Consider the following 23,400-nt stretch of genomic DNA (forward strand, 5'->3'; position numbering starts at 1 on the left):
AATTCAAAGTGGTTTAAAAGCCCTTAGTTTTAGCTTTCAAATGGTTTTTAGGCGAATCTCATGTCTCAAAATTAACGGAGTTATTAAAAAAAAACAATAACGTTTTTTGAAAAAATTTTTAAAAGATAACTTTTGAAAAATTTTTGGAGCATAAATTTTAATGCTATAAACTTGTTCGTGGGCTCATCTGATAGATATTTTTAAATACTTTGACAAATGTTTAATAAGTTTGTGTTATAAAATGCATAATTTTCCCGTTATTTAAGCTTGAATACTTAGATTTGGGTAGTCGCCGTAAGAAATATACATTCAATTACCTATAACTCACTTTTAGTTAACACTAAAAAGTTTTTCTAGTAAGGAATTTTTTCATTTTTTATTATCTTCAATTTTGGTGATAATACCTTTTTTGTAAAAACTTATAGGTTTTGAATTATTTATAAAAAATCGGTTAAAAACATGCATTTTTCTCAGGAAAAATTAAAATCTTTAATCTTTAATAACTCAAAAAGTTATGATTAATTTCAATATCTTTATATAACAAATTTTGCTTAGAGTTAGTCCCTCTATCGAATTATGGAGTTATTTTTAATAAAATAATTTTCACCCCCGAGAAGGGGTGGCATCCACCCCCAGGGTAAAAGCGCAAGTTGGAACCATGTCACCTTTGTTCCTTGAGATATCCTCTAACCACTCACCAATTTTCATCCAAATCGATGGAGGTTCAACGAAATCGGAGGTAATAGCTCATATCCACCTTCAATGACTCCACTATGAATATATCTATTAAATTTAAAAATAAAATAATTCTATCATAGTTTCAAACCAAATTCACAAAAATGTGGTTGAAATGTTAATTTCAAACCAAACTTCCCCCCCCCCCTTTAAACAAAATTAGTAAAACGTTGAAAATTCGAACATAGGTAAAAAATATTGCGGCCCTCGGTAATATACCAAAAACATTTTATGTCCCTTACTAAAAAAAGTTTGCCCACCCCTGATATATAACAATACACTAATAATGTCCTCGTCTTTATCAATATCGATGGGTAAACAAATTTATCTAAATTATAAATACGTATATCAACTGAACTACGGGTAATAAGTAATTTGAATTTATGGTTGGAAATAATCTAGAAATGGTCTAGAGTCTAGAGTCTAGAGTCAGGGGTGAGCAAACTTCTTTTAGTAAGGGCCACAAAATATTTTTGGTCTATTACCAAGTACCGCAATATTTGTTACCTTAACATGTTAGAATTTTTAACTTTTTACTAATTTTGTTTAAGGGGGGGCATGGTTTGAAATCAACATTTGGTGGCCTGGTTTGGCATGAAATTATGGTAAAATTGTTTTATTTTTAAATTAAATAAATATATTCAGTACAATTCAATGATTATTCAAAAAAAATTCAAGACCAAATATTGAAAAATAAGCCAACGGTGGCAAATTTTTAGAGGCAGCTCCAAAAAAATGGATTTTGCAGTAGAACTCGTCAATGGATGATACGAAACACAAAATTCAAATATATTTGATTAGTTTTTGAGTTTCTCGAGGTAACGCTGTTGAGTTTTTTAGTTTTAACGATTTTTGAGTTTTTGATATCACCCAATATACAAGTCAAAATATCGAAATTTTTGTAAAAAAGTGAGAAAATCAACATATTTATTATTGTTAACCAAAACATATTTCGACAGAGTTACCTCACGAAATGTCTAAAGAAATCTATGAAAAATTTCAGGTGGATCTGTCAAGTTGGTAGTTTTTGAGTTACGATGTTCACCGCCTTTGAAAAAAGCAGTTTTAAGAAAAACGCCTTTGGTTTGACAACTTTTATTTAAATTTTTTTTGTCTGTCAAATCGTAAAGTGATGCACGCCGGAATATGTATTTGAGTCGTAGAGTGATTTACAAAAGAGGCGGGAACAGGTGTTGAACGTATCTCACTACTCTCAAGCTACTGCAAAGTGAGTCGAAGGTAGGGCTATTAAACAGGCTTTACTTCCGGTAATTTTACTCCGGTCAAGCTGAAAATTTTAGAGAGTATTTTTAAAGTTTATTTATTTATTTATTTATGTACTTTCATTTAAAATAAAAAAATTTCAAATTCAAATTTTTCAAACCGTACCCCTCCCCTCTAAACAGCATTCGCAATTAATTAAGCATGGTATTTCCCTTAAATATATGTGTATCTATATATTTATTTATTTTTATTTTATCTGTGAACCTATTTCTTTTTTCCCTAATATGGTTCTGAAGCTATTTCCTTGTGACATTTTATGCAATTTACTATTTTATTTGGGAATAAGCCACAATTTAAGTTTGAACTTAAATTTATTTGACGTTTCGATTTCCACTTCGGAAATCGTTATCAAAATACAAAACATTAATAAATTATACATTTACTTAATTAGTTTAATTTATTAATGTTTTGCATTTTGATAACGATTTCCGAAGTGAAAATGGAAACGTAAAATAAATTTAATTTCAAACTTAAATTGTGGCTTATTCCCAAATAAAATAGTAAATTCTATTTTCACATTGCTACTAGTTACTTAAATATTTGAAGGGAAATTCCGTGCTTAAATAGATGTAATCACGCATCATACGTAATGTGCAACACGCGTCATTTAAATCAAAATAAACAAAGTTATAAATTTAAAAAATCTTAGATTCCCTTCCTTGTTTTTGTTTTCTTTGAAAGAAATAAATAATATAAAATATGCACGATGATTTAATCCTATTGAACGAATAATTAACAATATTAGTTATAATTGAAATGACGTTAGCGTTGACTACTTGCAAAACATTTTTGCACAATATACCTGCTAATGGAAGTGAAGAAAAGTGAAAAATAATAACTGATGTTCTGAAAATTGTTCATGGACGTATTCTTTAAATTTTCTCAACATTACAATATTTGCTCCTCTTAAATTTGGTGCTCCGTCAGTTGTTACACTTACTAGGTGGTTAGAGCGTTAATTTAAAATTTTCCAAACAGTTCCAGACTACTTCAAAAATATCGTTTCCATTTGTTGAAATTTCGTGGATTTCATTCAGGGAGCCGACAAAACTCTGCCAGAAACCCAAATAATTGCCCGCGTTATTTTGAAAATTTGCGGAAAATCACCCGCTGCGAAAGTGTTAATTAATAGCTTCATTATCTATATTTATTTATTAATATAAGCAATAATTAAAAAAATCTTTAAATGAAAATAATTCACTTCTTTTCCGCTGGCCGCACAAAAATGTGTAAAGGGCCGCATGCAGCCCGAGGGCCGCCATTGCCCACCCCTGCTAGAGTCTAGGAGCTAGACAAGCATTATTGTGTATGCGTGTTCTCTTACAAAAAAGCTGTGTGTTCTGATATAACGTTTATGTTTATTTTATAGACTTTGAGAAGGCATTCGACCGCATCCAAAACGATAAAATTTTCGATTGCCTGCGGGTAACAGGACTTGACCACTACGATAGAAGACTGACAAAATATTTATATTACAATAAAGTAGTATCTATTCAAATTGGAGTCGTACTAAAAATTACCCATCAAACGTAGACAGGTTGGGTGACAAAACGGATTGTGTTTTGTCACTCAGTCTTTTTAACCTATATGTGGGGATGCCGAGAAAATGCATTTTTTTAACGTATACCGATTTTGAACTTTGAGATAACATTTTTGTACAACCTAATTTTTGATTAGAATTTTGCTATTTTTGGCAATTTTCAATCGTAATATCGATAGTTTTTATTATAGTAATATATGTTATGAGTATTTTAAAGATATGAAAATTTGTGTGGACAAATAGGACAAAAATAGAAAGGTGATGGTTTGAAAATTATGATCCTATTGTTTATATCTTTGCCGTAAATGCCGGTCAATTTTGACCGGTTGTATCTCAGGAACTACTCATCACAATTAAACGTTTTTTCTTTTAAAAGAAGCGTCCTGTCGCTTTTTTTACAATACAGTTTTCATGATTTAATTTGTATTAATATTTCCCGAGATATTCTATTTGTTTACAGTGTCGGCAAAAAGAATCTTTACATTGCCAAATAAATCACCAAATTTGAAGACAATTTGCATGCGTTCTGTCTGCGCTTCGTTGGGAGGGGAGGAGAGGGGGGAGAGCGTACTTGCGACGGCAATTGTCTGTAGTTTACGGACCACTTAGCTTATTTAGGGTATTCTGCGCGTTTGCACTGTAAACAGTTGGCTTTGTGCGGGTAGTAAGTGTTAAACTTCGTCTCATTTACCGCGTAAAGTTTGAGATCGTCAAATTCTAAATTGAACTGACAAATATGGGTCGAAAGGAACTCACAAAAGAGGAGAAGGGTCGTGCTTTAACATTACGGAGAAAGGGGACTCTGTAATTACCGTAGCACGTGATATAGGTCTTTCAAGAGAGGCTATTTATCAACTGAAACGTTGCAGCCGAACGTTTCAGTTGATAAATAGCCTCTCTTGAAGCACCAATATCACGTGCTACGGTAATTACAGAGTCCCCTTTCTCCAGCAATGTTAAAGCACGAACCTTCTCCTCTTTTGTGAGTTTATTTAGACCCATATTTGTCAGTTCAATTTAGAATTTGACGATCTCAAACTTTACGCAGTAAATGAGACGAAGTTTAACACTTACTACCCGCACAAAGCCAACTGTTTACAGTGCAAACGCACAGAATACCCTAAATAAGCTAAGTGGTCCGTAAACTACAGACAATTGCAGTCGCAAGTAAGCTCTCCCCCTCTCCTCCCCTCCCAACGAATCGCAGACAGAACGCAATGCAAATTGTCTTCAAATTTGGTGATTTATTTGGCAATGTAAAGATTTTTTTGCCGGCACTGTATAAGCCAAAACATTGTTTATAATTTTAAAATATTCCTGAGGCCGCTTAACTAGTCCAGTTTCAATTCTGTAAAGTGAATTAGATAAGTACAGTATCTTTTTATACAAAAATCATAGTTATTTTTAAGTATCATAATTATTCTGGTTATTATAGCGACCGCAAACTTTTAATCAACAATTCAATTGTTCAATTCATTCAATTTCCATCGGCTTCTGGAATTGTAATCTATACGAAAAGGGATTTTATACTACCAAGTCATTTAATTATTGATAATATATATAAAAATTATCTAAAATTTTAGTTGAAAATTAAAGATTTTGTTGGAAAAACCCGCATTTTTCGGGAAAAATTTTCGTTGAAGTAAATCAGAAAAAACACGTCTCTATGCAGAATTTAATTACGGTGAATTTTTATTTGAGTGTTTTTGGTGTAAAGTTAAAATCTTTGGAGTTATAGAGCAAAAATTGAAAATAAAACATTTTCGGGCGCCATTTTGTTTATAAAAAAAGTAACACACTATCTGCGCACTTTGCATACCTATATTATTAATATATACGAGTACAATCATAAGATTGGGTTCCAGCAATAAAATTGCTGGTAAATAACTTTTCCTTGTATTTTGCTAATAATTAGCCCAGAGTTAATGGTCAATTCTGCCTCTCACATTTCTTATATTATACACCCATATTTTTCGTATTCTATTTCAAACATATTTTAGTGAGTGTAAGGGTCATTAACCAGTATAAATAATAATAAACATCAAACAAATCAAGAATATTGATGAATTTAAAACAAACAATATTTTTTCTCCGAATTAATTATTTTTTTCACAGGTATAATAACTTATTCGATTTTTCACCGGTTATTACTTTAAAAAGGAAAAACCGGTTACAACCAGGACAAAAAACAACAGGTAAAACCGATTATTACGAAGTAAAAAACCGGTTCAAAAAAATTTAAACAAGATTGCCTTACAATTGGCAATCTATTTTTTTTAATAAATAAAAAGCTGAACCTTTACCATAATACATAGAAGCTATATTTAGATTATATTCAAGATAAAACATCTAACCAAGCTTTATTCTATGTATCAGTAGCGAAATCGATTCCACTACCAACATTTCCAACCAAGAGAAATTGTTGCTTAATAGTCCGTTCTTTAACGGTAAAATATTGCTAAATCTCTAAATTTTAAAGAACCGCTTGGATTGACATGAAATTTGGCATACACATAGCTAACAAGTCAAAGAAAAAAGTGATATTGTGCAGATATGTGCTTTTGCCCTGGGGGTGGTTTTCACCCCCTTTTGGGGGTGAAAAATATTCGTCCAAAGAAAGTCAGGAAATTGATAAACTGACTAATTCTAAGTAACTTTTATTCTATGGAGTTTTTTCCCTAAGTCAATGCTTTTCGAGTTATTTGGCAGTGAATATGTTCATTTTTCCAACAAAATAACCACGCTTTTAGACGGTTTTTCGCAAATAACTCAAATAGTAAGAATTTTGTCGAAAAACCATTCTTAGCAAAAATATAGCCTGTAAAAAATTTAAAAAAATGGTGTATATATCACGACTCTACATCTAGTAGAAGCAGAGCTATAGCTAATAAAAAATAGGTTCATATTCGTCAAATTCCAAATGGAATATTTTAACGTGAAATAACCAAAAATGAAGCACATTTCGGGGAAAACTCATTACAACTTATTTAAAGTGTTTAAAAGAAGCTTCATTTTTGTTTTATAAAAAAAAATTGTAGCATCAAAATTAAACAAGTTACGCTCAAAATAAAGTTAGTCCCTTTTGGTTTTGGTAAAAAAATAGAGAAAATCACCCCCTAATTAGTATCTTAAATGAACTTAATCGTTACGACTTCACAAGTTTCTTGACTCGTGTATATATTGTTTATATGATCTGTAAATTTCATCGGTTTAAAGTCCTTATTATTGAAAAGGCTGTAGTTAAAAGGGGTTGAACGAGTCACTGATCACGAATGTATGCAAATTTAGAAACACCAAACCTTACTCAATTTTTGTCTAACAGAAAAACAAAAAAAATACATGATATTTAAAAAAGCAAATCTGACTTTTTTTGATTTTCGAGATTTTTGGTATCTCTTAATAATTTTTAAGTTATTTTGAAAAAAGCATATTTTTCAAAATTTAAGTTTTTAAAAATTTTACTTTGAAACCAAATTTTTTCAAAAATAAGCACTTTGAATCGATGAAACTTACAGATCATATAAACACCACATATGTAAAATAATTTGTGGATGGGTAACGATAAATTTCATTTAAGTTGCTAATTAGGGGGTGGTCTTCCCGATTTTTTTTGCAAAAACAAAAGAGACCAACTTTATTTTGAGCATAACTTGCTTAAATTTAATGCTAGAAACTTTTTTTAAAAACAGAAATAAAGCTTATTTTAAACGCTATAAAAAAGTTATAATGGTTTTCCCCAAAAAGTGCTTAATTTTTTGGATATTTCACGTCGAAATATTCTATTTGAAATTTGGTGAATATGAATCTATTTTCATTGGCTATAACTTTGGTTCTACGAGATCCAGAGACCTAACGCGTACACCATTTTTTTACTTTTTTATAGGCTATATTTTTGCGAAGAACGTTTTTTTCGAAAAAATACTTACTTTTTGAGTTATTTGCAAAAAACCGTCTAAAAATGTGGTTATTTGTTGAAAAATGAACATATTCACTCACAAATAACTCGAGAAGTGTTGACTCGGCGAAAAAGCTCTATAGAACAAAAGTTACTTAAAATTAGTCAGTTTACCCATTTCCGGACTTATTTTGGACATATATTTTTCACCCCTAAGAGGGGGTGAAAGTCACCCCAGGGCAAAAACACACATTGGCACAATATACCCTTTTTTCTTTGACTTGTAAGTTATACGTATGCCAAATTTCATGTCAATCCAAGCGGTTCTTTAAAATTTAGAGCAAAAACCATGAAAGAATGGATTATAAATTCGCACAGAACCCAAAATTTCAGTACAATATTGAAGGAAGGGGTATTGAGGTTAGGATTTTTTAAATTTTCCCTAATCTATAATTCCAAGATAAAATTATTATTATACCTAGAATACCTACCTGTTAATCTTCGAGCCGACCTGGGGACTCTGGGGTGTTTTTAAAATGTACCTGGGATATCATAAAGGACTAAAGGATTATAGAGAGCCGAGATGGGAATACCCCGTTTTTCCCATCCCTATTGGTAACTATAAAGTATAAAAATTTAAAAATAAGATAATAAAAAATTCTCGCCTTACCTGTCCAGATACAAAAAGCACGAAGTCACCAAAAATGGTTGCAACAACATCCAATATGTTTGAAGTCATATATTTTCGTGCTTCATTAAAAATATTAGTTTTGACTGCACCAGGATGGTAACTGTTACACTTGATGTTATGCTTCCTTAGTTTCTTCGCAAAAATATCTGAAGCTACCACCGTACAAAACTTTGATGTACAATACGAAGTAAGCTTATCTGGTAGAATGATGTTATCATCTGTTACATGATCGACAAATAACTGATGTGAAAACGATAATATTGATGCTGTGAAAAGAATCTTGGGTTCTTCTGACTTTTTGAGCAAATCTACAAAAAAGTATCTAAATAAGTATTTATTTTAATAAAAAATAGTTGTTATAGGCTGTGATAATGTGATAAAAAAGAGGGACAATCGAAATCGAATATATCGAGAATTAAACGTCAGATCAAAAAAGTGAAAAAAAAGTGTTGATCATTTTTCAAAAATATATCGAATGACCCCAAACAGGACCACCCACCTACACCCCCTCGACCGGGATGGGGTAACTTTGAAGTCTTAACTCTTTTTAAGTCTTAACCATTGCTACAAGTTTTGGAGCCACGAGTGTGTTCTCCTCCATGGACACCTTCTTCTGCTTATTATTATTATTATTCTTCTTCTTATACTTGTTGTAGATCTGTCGATCTGTTAAGTCTAACGTTGAAGTATTTCTTGAGAGGTGCCAGCTATCTCTCCATCTTTTTGGTGGTCTCAACGGTGGACGCTTGCCAGCTGGTTTTCCTTCTAACGTAATTATTGGTTGTCTGTGCTCGTCCATTCTTTTTACATGACTAAACCATTCTTTTCGTCTTTGTCTACCCTACCTTACTATATCTTGCACGCCACATTGTTCCCTGATGATGTTGATTTTTATTCTATCCCTTTTTGTCTTTCCTACTATTGCTCTTAGTGTCTTCATTTCGCGCGGCTGTGCGTAGCATGCATTTGGTTTTATTGTTATCTTCTCTTGATTCAATAGCATAGGTTATAAAAGGTCGAATGCAAGTTTTATAAATTCTAACTTTGCTGTCCATTCTCATATATGGGTTATTCCAGATCACATCTCTCAAACATCCGGACAAGACAGCGGCCTTGTTAATTTGTCCTCTTAGGTCTCTGACTGAGTTATGATAACTTGATAAATTTACACCTAGATATTTGAACTGGTTTAGCTGATCTAAGGGTTTCCCTCTACCACGAGCTTACATCTATTTGGATCTTTCGAAATGGTAATGCATTTTCTTTTCTGCGTTGATATGTTCATGTTGAGTCGTCGATATGCTTGGTAGAATCGATAAAGTTGCCTTTGTAGGTCATCCTCATCCTCTGCAATCAGGGCTGCATCATCCGCATAGCACACTATACTGATTCTACTGTGACTGAGTCTTTATCCTAGTTGTAGCGATCCCACATTTTCTATTATTTCATCCATTAGCATATTGAATAGAAATGGGCTGAGGCTATCCCCCTGCCTGATTCCCCCTGGCGTTGGCATGTCGGCCGTAATGGTGTTCTTTTACAAAAAATTATACTAAATATCGTTACGTTTAGTATATACAGTGATGAGCACGCTAATAACAGGCAAAATAACGCAAAAGATGGAAAACATAATACGTTGTGAAATAAAAAGATATGAAATTAGTAGAGGTGGAAATTATCGATAAAAACGTATAAATTAACATTACATTACATAGTTTCGCACCTTAGACGTCTGTGACAGGAGTATTTTATAAAATCCTGTCACAGTGACAGTTATACTCCTCCGATACGTCTAAGGTGGGAAACTACGTTATGTACTATGTAATGGTAATTTATACGATTATATCGATAATTTTCACCTCTACTAGTTTCATCCCTGTTTACTTCAAAATGTATTATGTTTTCCATCTTTTGAGTTATTTTGCCGGTTATTAGCCCGCTCATCACTGTAGATATGATCACTCGTTTCTTGTCTACGGGCTTATCAAGATATTACTTGATATTACATTTAGAAAAACAGATTTAAATAGGTAAACAGACAAGGTCACGGTTAGGAGGTAAAAACAATTGGGATACTTACCACAGATGAGAGAATTTCATTCAGGATCAAAGTTTAATGGTTAATTTTACATTCACAGATAAATTTTATTAGGCAATTATATATATTTTTAAGTTCAGAGGCAGCAGATAGCATATACATACAGTCGAAAAAATGAAAGAATACCCATGACCGAACATATAAAACACGATGTATTTTCCTGTCACCGCGTCACACAAAAAATTGGCCAGCGCAAGTACATGTAATAATTATTGTTACATGTACTTGCACTGGACAATTTTCTTTGTGACACGGTGACAGGAAAATACAGCATGTTTTATATGTTCGTTCATGGGTATTCTTTCATTTTTCCGACTGTACATATATACATATATTAAAAATGAAGAATATTCCAATTTATTAAACCTTCGATTAAATTATAGGTATGTAAAATGTTTTTTGTGTACTCGAAGAAAATGTGATTCAAAGGATTATTGTTTTGATCATAGAGGTATATATTAACATAGAGGGAGCCTACCTTCCGCGCTTCCTGACGACAAGATCTCAGGGACTGGTTTGCTGCATCTCCTTCTAACACATTGTATCATGACATTCAGTGTGAATATAGGCACGGAAGAGGAGGACAACTGTAGCAGCTTTACTATGCGTAAGAGTGAAACAGCACTAATCCAAATAAAAAAGATGGTGTCGTCACTTCGCTCTGAATGACACTCTCTCTATGCTAATATTTAACTCTATGGTTTTGATTTAGATAAAATCAAAATTTTGATATAACCACCAATTGTTGTTGTTTGAGGTTATGTCATAATATCACAGTCAAAAAAATCGAGGATTAAATGTACTTGCCTTGATGGTTGTAGGTAACAGCCAGCTTTGACTGGAAATACATATATTGAGGGCAGGGCCGGATTTAAGGGGGGGGGGGGCAGGCTGGGCAGCTGCCCGGGGCCCCCACATTTTGGGGGCCCCCACAAAGCCCCAAACTTAAAAACATCAGCACATTATTCACATAGAATAATTTTTGTCAATCAATTAACTGTAATATTTCGTTATATGGAAGGTTTCTCTCCTATTAAAAATATATTTTTGGCAAATTACGGTCATAAAGCAGAAGATATATTTAAGACATTCTTGCAAGAAGATGATATCGATTTGAAAAGCTGCAGGGGACAGTCCTACGACAATGAGTCAGTTATGAGATGAGTGGAAAATACAACGGTGTTCAGCTAAAATTTAGATAACACAATATCTTGGCGTTGTAGATTCCATGTGTCGCCCACCCTCTAAATTTAGTTGCTAAAGCTGCAGCTAAGTGTTGTCCTGCTGCCACAGAATTCTTTGATTTCTTGGAAGGACTGTAAGAACCCTATGTACTTTTCAGTTCCTCTACATATAGATACAACTTGTTAATCGAATGTTTAAAAACGTCTTTAAGCGAGAGCAACGCCGACCATGGCAGAAATATTATTGTTCCTAAAAAAGAGTAAATACTACTAGATGGTCGTCTAGAAGTGATGCCGCAAAAGAACTAGTTAAAGGTTATAATCAGATTAAAGGAGTATTATCCAAAATTTCGAGTGTGTTTGCTGAAAACAGGGATATTTGCAATATTTTGGAATGAAACCTTAGAGAGGACAAATAGCACAAGTCGTATTCTTCAAGATCCAAATATTGACCTTAATTCAGGAGTGGCGGCACTTAAATCAATTAAAAAATTTATATTCTTTTAAGGAATATTTCAGAGGCTGAAATGACACCATCAGAGAAATTTAGGACTCAAAATTTTATAGCTATTATAGATCACTTCATTTCCTCTTCAAGTCATAAGCTTTCAGCATATGAATCCATTCATTCCAATTTTGGATTTTTACATTATTTGGAAAATTTAACTCCCAATGAAATTGAAGCTCACTCACTGAAGCTTACCGACAATTATAGCAATGATTTAGATAAAAAACTAGGTGTCGAACTAGTACAATTTGTAGAATTTTTCAATTCATTTAAAGAGGACATCGGCTCATCAAATATAAGTAAAGAACTTCAAATGTACCGACGCGACGGTTAAAGGAGAAAAATGTGAATGATGCGGTTCCAAACGTTGCAGTGACACTTCGTTTATATTTAGTTCTGATGGTAACTAACTGCAGTGGACAGAGATCATTCCAAAAATTTAAGTTAATTAAAAATCGACTTCGGTCTATGATAGGCCAAGAGCGTTTGAACCATCTCTTTATAATGAACATTGAACACAATGCCTTAAAGCAATTAGACATGCCCGACATAATCAAAGAATTTTCAGTTAAAAAATCTCGAAAAGTACCCGGACTTTAACCATACCATAGTCATGACAACAATCTGTTTAATGGTAGGAGGTAGGGCCCCACACCAATTCTGCCCAGGGGCTCCCACTGCCTTAAATCCGGCTCTGATTGAGGGTGGATGTTTTATGCCCTATGATACATCAAATTCTGATTATTCTGTGTATTTACAGAATGTGTAAAACAACAGCTTCAGAACCATATTAAAAAGTTTTTACAATACTTACCGATAAGTAAATGTGTCAGCAAAAATGGACTGTAATAATTTACTTGCATAACCTTGTTTAAACCATCTTCAGTAAGTGTACCGTCACATTTTCCTATTCCAACATTGTTTATTAATATATCTATTTTTTCTTCGGTTTTCTTTAATTTCTCAGCAAAATCTCTAACAGATTTGAACGACGCAAAGTCTACATAATCGAAAATAAAATTCGAGCTCTTTGTTTCGCTAATAATAGATTTTTCAATGTCTTCAGTTATTACTCTGTCTGCTATTATAACTCTACAACCTCTTGACAGCAGAGATAATACTACTTCATGTCCAATGCCTGCAAAAAATAATATATACCGTAAAGAAAAGATGAAAAGTGCTAGATGCAAAATTCATTATTAAAATAATAAAAACTAGTACAAAATCCACAATAGTACAAGAAAAATAATTTTTTTTCCTGTAGTTGGCTGTATACCATTAATCACAAAAATTGGAAAAAATCCTTTGTAAAACGTATAAATTTTTTATTAAAAATCCCTTTAAGGGCTACATCACAACAAAACGTTTTCGATTTTATAAAAAAATCATCATCAGTGTTAGACAGATTGGATGCCAGCTGAGCCACCAAAGAAATATTCGGGTAAAAACCCTTTAAATATTATATAGATGCATTAAAGGATGCAAAAAAAAATAGTAATTTAAATCTGAAAATTTTCGCGGAACCACTTTCTGGTAACATCCTTAATCTCTGACTTTTACAATTTATAAGACAAGAGACGACGAATAAAGAAGGTGAAAAAGGACTCTAAAATATGCAGTCATATTCCGCCTTATTCGTCTAGGAAAAGGTCCGAAATATAGTTGCGAGTACTTAAAATCTGCGTAAAGATAAAAGTGAAAGACTTCAGAGGTGGTCCATAATCCCCAGACAGCTGTTTCTGTCTCTAGACGTCTTCGGTGGGGCTACATGAACACTTCTGTATCGAAACGAAACCAAACGGATTATAATGCTATTTTTATTTATTCAAACTGCAAATTCTGGTTGATCGCACTACGCATTACTGCGAGAGGTATGGAATGGCTCTGAACACAAAAAAAATAAAAATCATGATTGTCTGTAAGAACACGATTGAAGACGAAACAATATATGTTAAAGGAAAAGTTTTAGAGAAATTACTAAAGGCGGGTTCTCATTAGTCAATCTCATTGATCAATATAATTGATTCTATGCTACAGAAGAAAAATAGATATGTATATGAACGTCGATTCAGCGATATTGTTCTATCATATGGTATTTCAATAAAAGTGAAAAGCCTTCCTACTTTTGATAGATCAATGGAAATGATTCTATCAAATAGAACAGTGCTTGACAATGAGAACTAGCGTTCAGTTGCGTTGACTTGTATTTTGTGGAGTTAAATACAGTAAAACCTGCCCTGCTATATCCGGATCAATGTGGCGACAGACCGATCCGGATATAAAAAAATCCGAATATCAAGACCACTTCTTTTATAGTCTGTGAAACGTTTTCTTCCTCATACATTCCAGTAACCAACGCCGTTAATAACTTTCGTCGATAGGCACGTTTTATAAATGCTATAATACCTTGATCCATAGGCTGACAGAGGGATGTCACATTTGGGGGCAAAAAGACACTTTCGCCATTTTTTAGTTCTTTTGGGTCGTGATGAGAGGGTGCGTTGTCCAACAGCAGTACTGCTTTTCTTGGTAGATTTCGGTAGATACGGACGGCAGAATCGTCCGGATATGGGGAGGTCCGGATATGACAGGTCCGGATGTGACAGGTTGTACTGTATATAGTAAGCATATAGATGAGGTTAAGTCCTTTGTGAAAACAATACATATATTATAATTTCGTGAAAAATGTCAAATTTTAAATGGAGAGACAACCATATCTGCAAGTTTCTAGAATTATATCAGAGAGAGGAGTGCTATGGAATATTAGGAGTGACCAATATAAAAAATATAATAAAGCGGGAAAAACGCTATGAAGCTAATCGTTTTGGAATGGAAATATTGATTACTGACTCTACCTGACGTTTACCTGACTCTAAACGATATTAAAAATAAAATTAAAAGTATCCGGACAACCTACAAAGTTGAACTGAATAAAATATTAAAAGCAAATAAAAGTGGTACAGGAACGGATGATCTGTATAAACCATAAACCCAAATTGTTTTGGTTCGACCAAGCGAATTGGCCTAACCAAAACGTTTAATAGGTGTTTCCGTTGCAAAAGACATTCAGAGATGTTCTTGTTTTTCTATTTTTAATTACGTTTTTTAAATATTTACACACAATGCGAACGCCAGCATGCATAATTTTCTTCTTTACAGAAATTTTTAAAGTTCGCACTTTGTAGACCGAATTCAATATCCTTGAAATAGTGTGAATTTGAAATCTATGTTCAGTTCATAGAATGAGCGCTATTGATCAATGAGGTTGACTAATGAGAACCCGCCTTTAGATACAATTATTTGGGACGTAAAGGCGGGTTCTCATTAGTCAACCTCATTGATCAATAGCGCTGATTCTATGCAACTGAACATATAATTCAAATTCACACTATTTCAAGAATATTGAATTCGGTCTACAAAGTGCTAATTTTAAAAATGGCTGCAAAGAAGAAAATTGTGCATATTGGCGTTCGCATTGTGTGTGAATATTTAACAAACGTAATTAAAAATAGGAAAACATGAAAATCTCTGACTGTCTTTTGCAACGGAAACACCTCTTAAAAATGCATCCGCTTGGCCGAACCAAAACAGTTTGGGTTTATACCGATCATCTGTTCCTATATCACTTTTGCTTTTAATACTTCATTCAGTTCAACTTTGTAGGTTGTCCGGATACTTTTAATTTAATTTTTAATATATTTTATAGTTAGGGTTTCTATTTCCATTCCAAAACGAATAGCTTCAGAGCTTTTTCCGCTTTATTATATCTTTATACAGGGTGTCCCGAAAAGATTGGTCATAAATTATACCACAGATTCTGGGGTCAAAAATAGGTTGATTGAACCTCACTTACCTATATAGAATAGTGCACACAAAAAAAGTTACAGCCCTTTGAAATTACAAAATGAAAATCGATTTTTTTTTATATATCGAAAACTCTCAGAGATTTTTTACTGAAAATAAACATGTGGCATTTTTATGGCAGCAACATCTTAAAAAAAATAAAGTGAATTTTGTGCACTCCATAAAAATTTTATGGGGGTTTTGTTCCCTTAAACCCCCCAAATTTTGTGTATGTTCCAATTAAATTGTTATTGTGGCACCATTAGTTAAACACAATGTTTTTAAAACTTTTTTGCCTCCTAGTACTTTTTCGATAAGCCAGTGTTTATCGAGATATTTTGAATATTTTTCGAATCCACCACATATTTGTATATGGTTAATTACGATTATACAGTGCGTCCATAAAGTAATGCATAAATTCATTATTTCATAAACCGGAGACTTTAAGGAAAAATCCCGAAACAGGTCGATTTTTATTTTTAAATTACGATTTTTTGGCATACATATCATACTAGTGACGTCATCCATCTGTGCGTGATGACGTAATCGATGATTTTTTTAAATGAAAATAGGGGTAATGTAATAGCTCATTTGAAAGGGTATGTAATTTTCTATTCAATAGTATAAACATCAATATAATTATTTATACAGGGTGTCCAAAAAATGTTTTTTTTTTAATTAAATTAATTAGTAAAAAAAGATGAATGTATGTAATTTGTTTAATTCTAAATATATTTTATTTGTGCCAGAAAACATAAAAATGTTTTATTTAAAAAAACAAACATTGATTTTCTCCTAAGCGTAATGTTAAACTTCCAAGAGGCAGGTGGGTGGCAGCTCTAAGATTGAATTTAAGAGAAAAGCAATATTTATTATTTGTCAAATTAACATGTTTTCCTGTTTTCTGACAAAAGTAAAACGAATGTTGAATTAAATAAGTTAGATACATTCTTCTTTTTGTCTTAATTAATTTAATTAAAAAATTCTTTCTGAACACTCTGTATAAATAATTGTGTTATTCTTTATACTATTAAATAGAGAATTAAATACCCTTTCAAATGAGCTATCACATGACACCTATTCTCATTTAAAAAAATCATCGATTACGTTATCAAGCCCAGATGGATGACGTCACTAGTATGATATATATGCCAAAAAAATTGTAATTTAAAAATAAAAATCGACCTGTTTAGGAATTTTTCCATAAAGTAGCCGGTTTACGAACTAATGAATTTATGCGTTACTTTATGGACGCACTGTAGAGACCTGTTAATAATCTGAAAATTTATTTATAATTTACATTTTTAGGTATATTTTGAAAAAGAAGCTATATCTCGATAAAAGGTGACTTATGAAAAAAAGACTAAGAGGCAAAAGTTTTAAAAACACTGTGTTTACTAATGGTACCACAATAATAGTTTAATTGGAACGTACACAAACATTTGGGGGGTTTAAAGGAACAAAACCCCTATAAAATTTTTACGTAAATATATTGAAAAAAAAGCCGCATCTCGATAAAAACTGGCTTATCGAAAAAATACTAGGAGGCAAAAAAGTTTTAAAAACGTTGTTTTAACTAATGGTACCACAATAATCAATTAATTGGAACGTACACAAAAGTTTGGGCGGTTTAAGGGAACAAAATCCCCATAAATTTTTTAGGAGGTGGACAAATTTCACTATAATTTTGTTTTAAGATGTTCCTGGTATAAGAATGATACATGTCCATTTTCAATAAAAAATCTCTAATAGTTTTCGACATACTGAAAAAAATCGATTTTCATTTTGTAACTTCAAAGGGCTGTAACTTTTTTCATGAGCACATTTGTACTAAGGTAAGTTAGGTTCAGTCGAACTATTTTTGACCCCAGAATGTGTGGTATAATTTATGACCAATCTTTTCGGGACACCCTCTATTGTTTACTTCTAATATTGAATATGAATATGCACTCCTCTCTCTGGTATAATTCTAGAAAGCAGATATGGTTGTCTCTTGATTTAAAATTTCACATTTTCACGATATTATATATCTATGGTTTTCAAAAAGAATTCAACCTCATATGCTTACTACCAGTGGCGGCTCGTGATTTTTACAATAGGGGAGGCTATACCTAACTGTAAAATATCTAGACAAATTTGCACTAACAAAATATTGCACCAAAAAATGTAATTTAAGGCCCCATTTTTTGACCATTTTTTATTTACATTTCGTAATATCATCCTAATTCATAATTTCATGATATCATATCATTTTAAAAATAGTTAGTCTAATTGTAAAAGTTTAATACCAAAGTTTGTGTCATTTATTTGTTAACAATTCCATCTATTTGTAAATAGATACCTCGCATATCAAAATAAATACAGATTTGAAGTTTTGCAGTCCATACATAATGAAGCTTCAAATTTTTTAAGATACTCAACTGATTTTTTTTAATTCTAAACGCGGCCTACTGCGAATTCAAAAATACCATAAATTACCGATATTGTGCTTTGAGTTAGAGATATCGGAAAAAGTTATTTGAGCAAGTTGTTCCAAATATTATTATTACCCCACATACCAAATTTCATAACAAAATTCGCACTTTTAGATTTTTCATTATTTTTAGTCAGGACCCTAAAATTCGTTGTCCCGAGACGCACGCAACCACGCAACGGAGCCGAGAAGCTATTCTGCCTCCCTTGGTATATCTCCGGGCAGCGTGTGATGGCACCGTAGATGCCACTGTTAGGAGACCGGGTCTCCTTAAACGCCTGCTGCGCTGCACGGAGCATTAGCAACGGAGACTGTTGGGCTTCTCGGCTCCGTGCTCCGTTCATGCATCTCGGGATAACCCAGGGTCCTGCCTACAATAATATGTAATAAAACTGAGACGCGACCATGCGTTCTAATGCTAATCTCCGTACGTATGGATAATTAGTGATAATATGGAATTTACACGTTGTATAATAGTGAGATTTGTACTTGTTGTTTTCGCGATTCATGATAAACAAAACAGTGTAGAGTGTGTAAAAAATTTATGGGGAGGCTGAGCCTCCCTTGCCTCCTCTGACGAGCCGCCACTGCTTACTACTTAACCCCCAAATTACGCAACTGAACGCTAGTTCTCACTGTCAAGCACTGTTCTATCTGATAGAATCACTTCCGTTGATCCATCAAAAGTAGGAAGGCTTTTCACTTTTATTGAAATATCATATGATAGAACAATATCGATGAATCGACGTTCATATAAATATATTTTATTTCTATAGCATAGAATCAAGGATAGTGATCAATGAGGTTGACTAATGAGAACCCGCCTTATGCTAAATGAACAATGGGACCACAGCCTTGAAATAAAACAACGCGTGACGTACTGAGATAGTCAGAAACGCTTTCAATAAAACGAAATCAGTATTATGCAATTGAAAACTGTGAATAGAAATTAGAACTAGAGTATTGAGATGTTACGTATTCTCTGTCCTTTTATATGGAGTTGAAACTTGGGCAATTCGGACGCAACTAAAAAAAGACTTGCCAGCTTTGAGATGTGGTGTTATCGAAGAATGTGGCAAATATCATAGACACAACACGTAACAAACACGGAAACAATAAGAAAGATGAAAAAAGTAAAAGAAATACTTAACTCTAAGAAAAAAAGGAAAATGAGCTACTTTGACCACATACTAAGAAATGAAAAATATGAGTTGATGTGATTGGTTCTACAAGGAAAAGTTGAAGGAAAAAGAGGGGAGACGACGCCAGTGGCGACGCGTGACTTTTTCTAAAGTGTTACCAAAACTAAATGTAAAAAAATCTTATTTAAAAAAAATGATTTTGAACCTCCTAAATATAAGTTTTTGTTTTTAATCCTGTGGGATAAAATTAAACAAATCACTATTCCCAAATTATATGTATGTAATTATGTATATTGTATATGTAACAGGTATAACAATAAATAATAAACAAACTAAACAGATTATTCTACCATAAAATTAACATAAAAAATTAACAAGTAGGAAAAAGAACATATTTTGAAAACTATTGTTTATATATAAAGTCTTCTATTTTCAATAATCCCATTCTTTTCTTCAAAATTATATATAAAAAAATATACAAGGAAAATGACGTTTCAAGTAGTTGATTGATTACGCAATACGCAGCAACACTCTTCCATGTTTAAATGCACGCACACTGTAATCTGTAATAGGTACTAAACGAACGTTACAAACGAACGTTACAAACCAAAATATGGTTACAATGCTGATATACACAGCGTGCCAAAGCGACGTCTCTATCAAAATTTCAAAATTTTCAGAAACGAGCTAGTCCCGAACGACAGCGGGTATTCTTCTGCGTTACCATACCCAAATGTGGTAACAGCATATAATAACGTGCAACGGATTCACATAATCTCGCCAATATTTTCGTGCGTCTAGTTGGCTATTTACTGAATTAGGTACTATTAATAAATATTTCTGTTAGTAAAAAATATAAATGGAATTATTTCATAGTAGTAATAAAATATTTATTTGCAAGATTTTTAACTGTTACCAATGGTAACAGTGGTTACATGGACGCTTCGCAAGTGGACGACGCACATCCTTGTTGAACAATAGGGAACTTGCATAAATTTTTAAATTCGGAAAAAATGTTATAAATCACAACAGAACATAATTTAAAACATGTATCAAAGATAAAAAAGTTTTGTTTGTCTTTCGTTTGGCCCCTAAAGACGATTAAAAATTCAAATTAAAACAGGTGGTCCAAAACGCATCGTGACGTCACTTGGTTTTACATTTACATTTTTCCAATAAAGTAAACAGAATTTTAAATTAGACGTTATAAACGTCAGTAGAAAATACATTTATGTGACGTTACAAGTGTTTTTGATCGTTTGACCTATTCATAGAAAATTTTTACTTTTACAAAATGGTTTTATTTTCAATAGTAAACCTTCGTTCCTTTCCTTCAAAAACAGTATAAAACTACAATTTTAACAAACTGGTATATATTATTACAATGACATACGATAAATGTCATTAGAATATAAATATTTTTGACTTATTCCACGACGATGAGCTTGACAAATACCCAAGTAGGTGGAGGCCAATAAACTAAAGAATGAGAAGGAGAATATACCTAAATATAAGGTTGTGTCTAGGTATACGCTAACGTGTACGCAAATAAAAAAGTTAGAGTGTCAGTGATTTCTTATTTTTTATTTGTTTAGTGTTTGTTTTTAAATTAACTACGGAGTGCGGACAATTATTTAGTTCTTTTAATGAGTTTAAGAACATTTTAAAACAGTACGCAAAAGATAAGAGACTATAAATTAATATATATTTTTTTTAGTTATAAATGAAATAGTATTACCGTAAAAGATTCAAATAAAAGGAAGACCTAAAGCTTTCACAATAATAATTAACTTGTTTTGAAGCTATTATCCTTGTGGCATTTTTGTAATCAACTATTCTAGATGGGAACTAAGTCACAATTTAACTAAAAAATTGATTTTATTAACGTTTCGACTTCTAAACCGGATGTCGTTGTCAAAATACAAAATATTATTAAATTAAACAAAAATGTTGTTGCTTAGTAAAAAAATTTTTCTAATAATTTATTTAATCTGACTAATTTTTGTATTTTGACAATGACATCCGATTTGGACGTCTAAACGTTAATAAAATAATTTTTTTAGTTAAATTGTGGCTTATTTTGCATTTAGAATAGTTGATTATAATAATTCACTTACGTATAAAAATTATTTTAACAATATTTTGTACCTACATGTCATGTCAACTAAATACATATAATTATTTTGCTAACCTAAATATATACTTTTATATATACACATTGATTTATTATAATTAAGTTTGAAACATCTGAATAGTTCTGCTTCCCTTCCCTTAACAAATATGTTTCCATCAAACAAACACTAAACATATCAAAATAGCATGTACCAAAATATATAGTCACTGCGCAAGCTAAATAATGACGTCACTGGCTTGATGAAGTTTAATTCGCGTCTACCTAACTTTTTTATTTGCGTACACGTTAGCGTGTACCTAGACACAGCGAAATATAACCATAATAAAAACTAATGCAAAACTATGTGACGTCACGTGCCGTTTGAACTATTTTATACCGCTGAAGACTTTAAATATGTATTTCTAAGTTATTACGAGTTTTTGAAGCGTGAAATTTTTGGAAATCTCATTTTTAAACAAAACTGAACATTATTATCTAATAAGAAAAAAATGTGCAAGTTCCCTATTTAAAGCAGTGGAGTGGGCAACAACAATAGAACTCTTCAGAAAGACTCAGAAAAAGTTGGAAAGTCACATGCAGTTTGAAGATGGAGCAGGTCGTAGTTAAAACAGTGAAAGTAAAGACGAAGAAGATATTACAATTATATGCTCACATATGCTAAGGGGATATAATTGATGATATTGATGAACAGGCATTAGATCTTCTTCGTAGGGTGCCTGTCCGTTCCGAACGTTGGCGATCATTCTGGCTATGATGACTTTGTTAGTTGCTATACGGAATAGTTGTGTTGAGGTCTTTCTATACCATGCTCTCAGGTTAGCAAGTCAGGATATTCTTCTTCGTCCTGGGGCCCTTTTTCCTTCAATTTTACTTTGTAAAATGCACTGGAGTAGCACGTATCTGCCTTGATTTCTCATTATATGCCTTAAGTACTGCAGCTTACGGCCCTTCACGATGTTGACTAAATCTGCGGTTGTGTTCATCCTCCGTAGTACTTCTTCATTGGTGACTTTGTCTGTCCATGGTATCTTCAGGATCCTTCTGTACAACCATAGCTTAAAAGCCTGAAGTTTCGATAGGGTTTCCGCCTTCAATGTCCACGTTTCTACTCCTTATAGAAGCACTGAGTACACGTAACATTATTTTGCAGCCTTATTTTTGCTTTTAGAGTGATGTCATTGCTCTTGAACACAGAGCTCATAGTCAAGAATGCACTCTTTGCCTTTCCGATGCGACATTTAATCTCTTGAGTATTGAGTATCTCTCCCACGACACATTGATTATAGTTCCCAAATAGTTGTATTGTGAGACACGTTCAATTCTCATTTGGTTCACATACAGATTTACTCCAGTAATGTTTTGCTTGCTGATGATCATTAGCTTGGTTTTGCTGGTGTTTATATCTAGTCCATATGTTCTACTGGTTTCAGTTATTTTATTCATTAAGTTTTGCAGCCCTTCTATGGTATTGGAAAACACGATTGTATCATCTGCATATCACAGGTTACTGAGCTTGACTCCATTTATTGAGATGCCTTCATCAATATCTTTTAGAGCCTCTTCAAAAATGTGCTCTGAGTACAGATTGAATATCAGCGGTGAAATTATACATTCCTGTCTCACTCCCTTTAAGATTTTGACCTGATCTGTATATTTTCCATCTATTCGGAGCTCTACTGATTGATTCCAATACAGGTTAGCTATTATTTTAGCTAATCCCTGTCCTCTTCAGCACTTCCATCATTTGTTCATGTCGGACTCTATCGAAAGCCTTTTTGTAGTCAATCAGGCATGCAAAAACATCACAGCTGACATCTCTACATTTCTGAAACAACACCTGCACGCTAAATAAAGCCTCCCTCGTACCAACGGC

General features: G+C 32.7%; 1 protein-coding gene across 1 annotated transcript in view; it reads right to left on the reverse strand.

Annotated features, from left to right (window-relative positions):
* Positions 1 to 23,400, reverse strand: part of LOC114331314 (retinol dehydrogenase 13-like) — a 45,600-nt gene that overhangs the window by 17,793 nt on the left and 4,407 nt on the right. Inside the window, exons 2-3 of the mRNA XM_028280843.2 lie at positions 12,750 to 13,073; positions 8,125 to 8,453 (exon numbers count right to left, since the gene is read on the reverse strand). Coding sequence (XP_028136644.2) covers positions 8,125 to 8,453; positions 12,750 to 13,073 — 653 coding nt within the window. The remainder of the gene's footprint in view (positions 1 to 8,124; positions 8,454 to 12,749; positions 13,074 to 23,400) is intronic.

The sequence above is a fragment of the Diabrotica virgifera genome, chromosome 1 (genome assembly GCF_917563875.1).
Source record: "Diabrotica virgifera virgifera chromosome 1, PGI_DIABVI_V3a".
Taxonomy (NCBI): Eukaryota; Metazoa; Arthropoda; class Insecta; order Coleoptera; family Chrysomelidae; genus Diabrotica; species Diabrotica virgifera.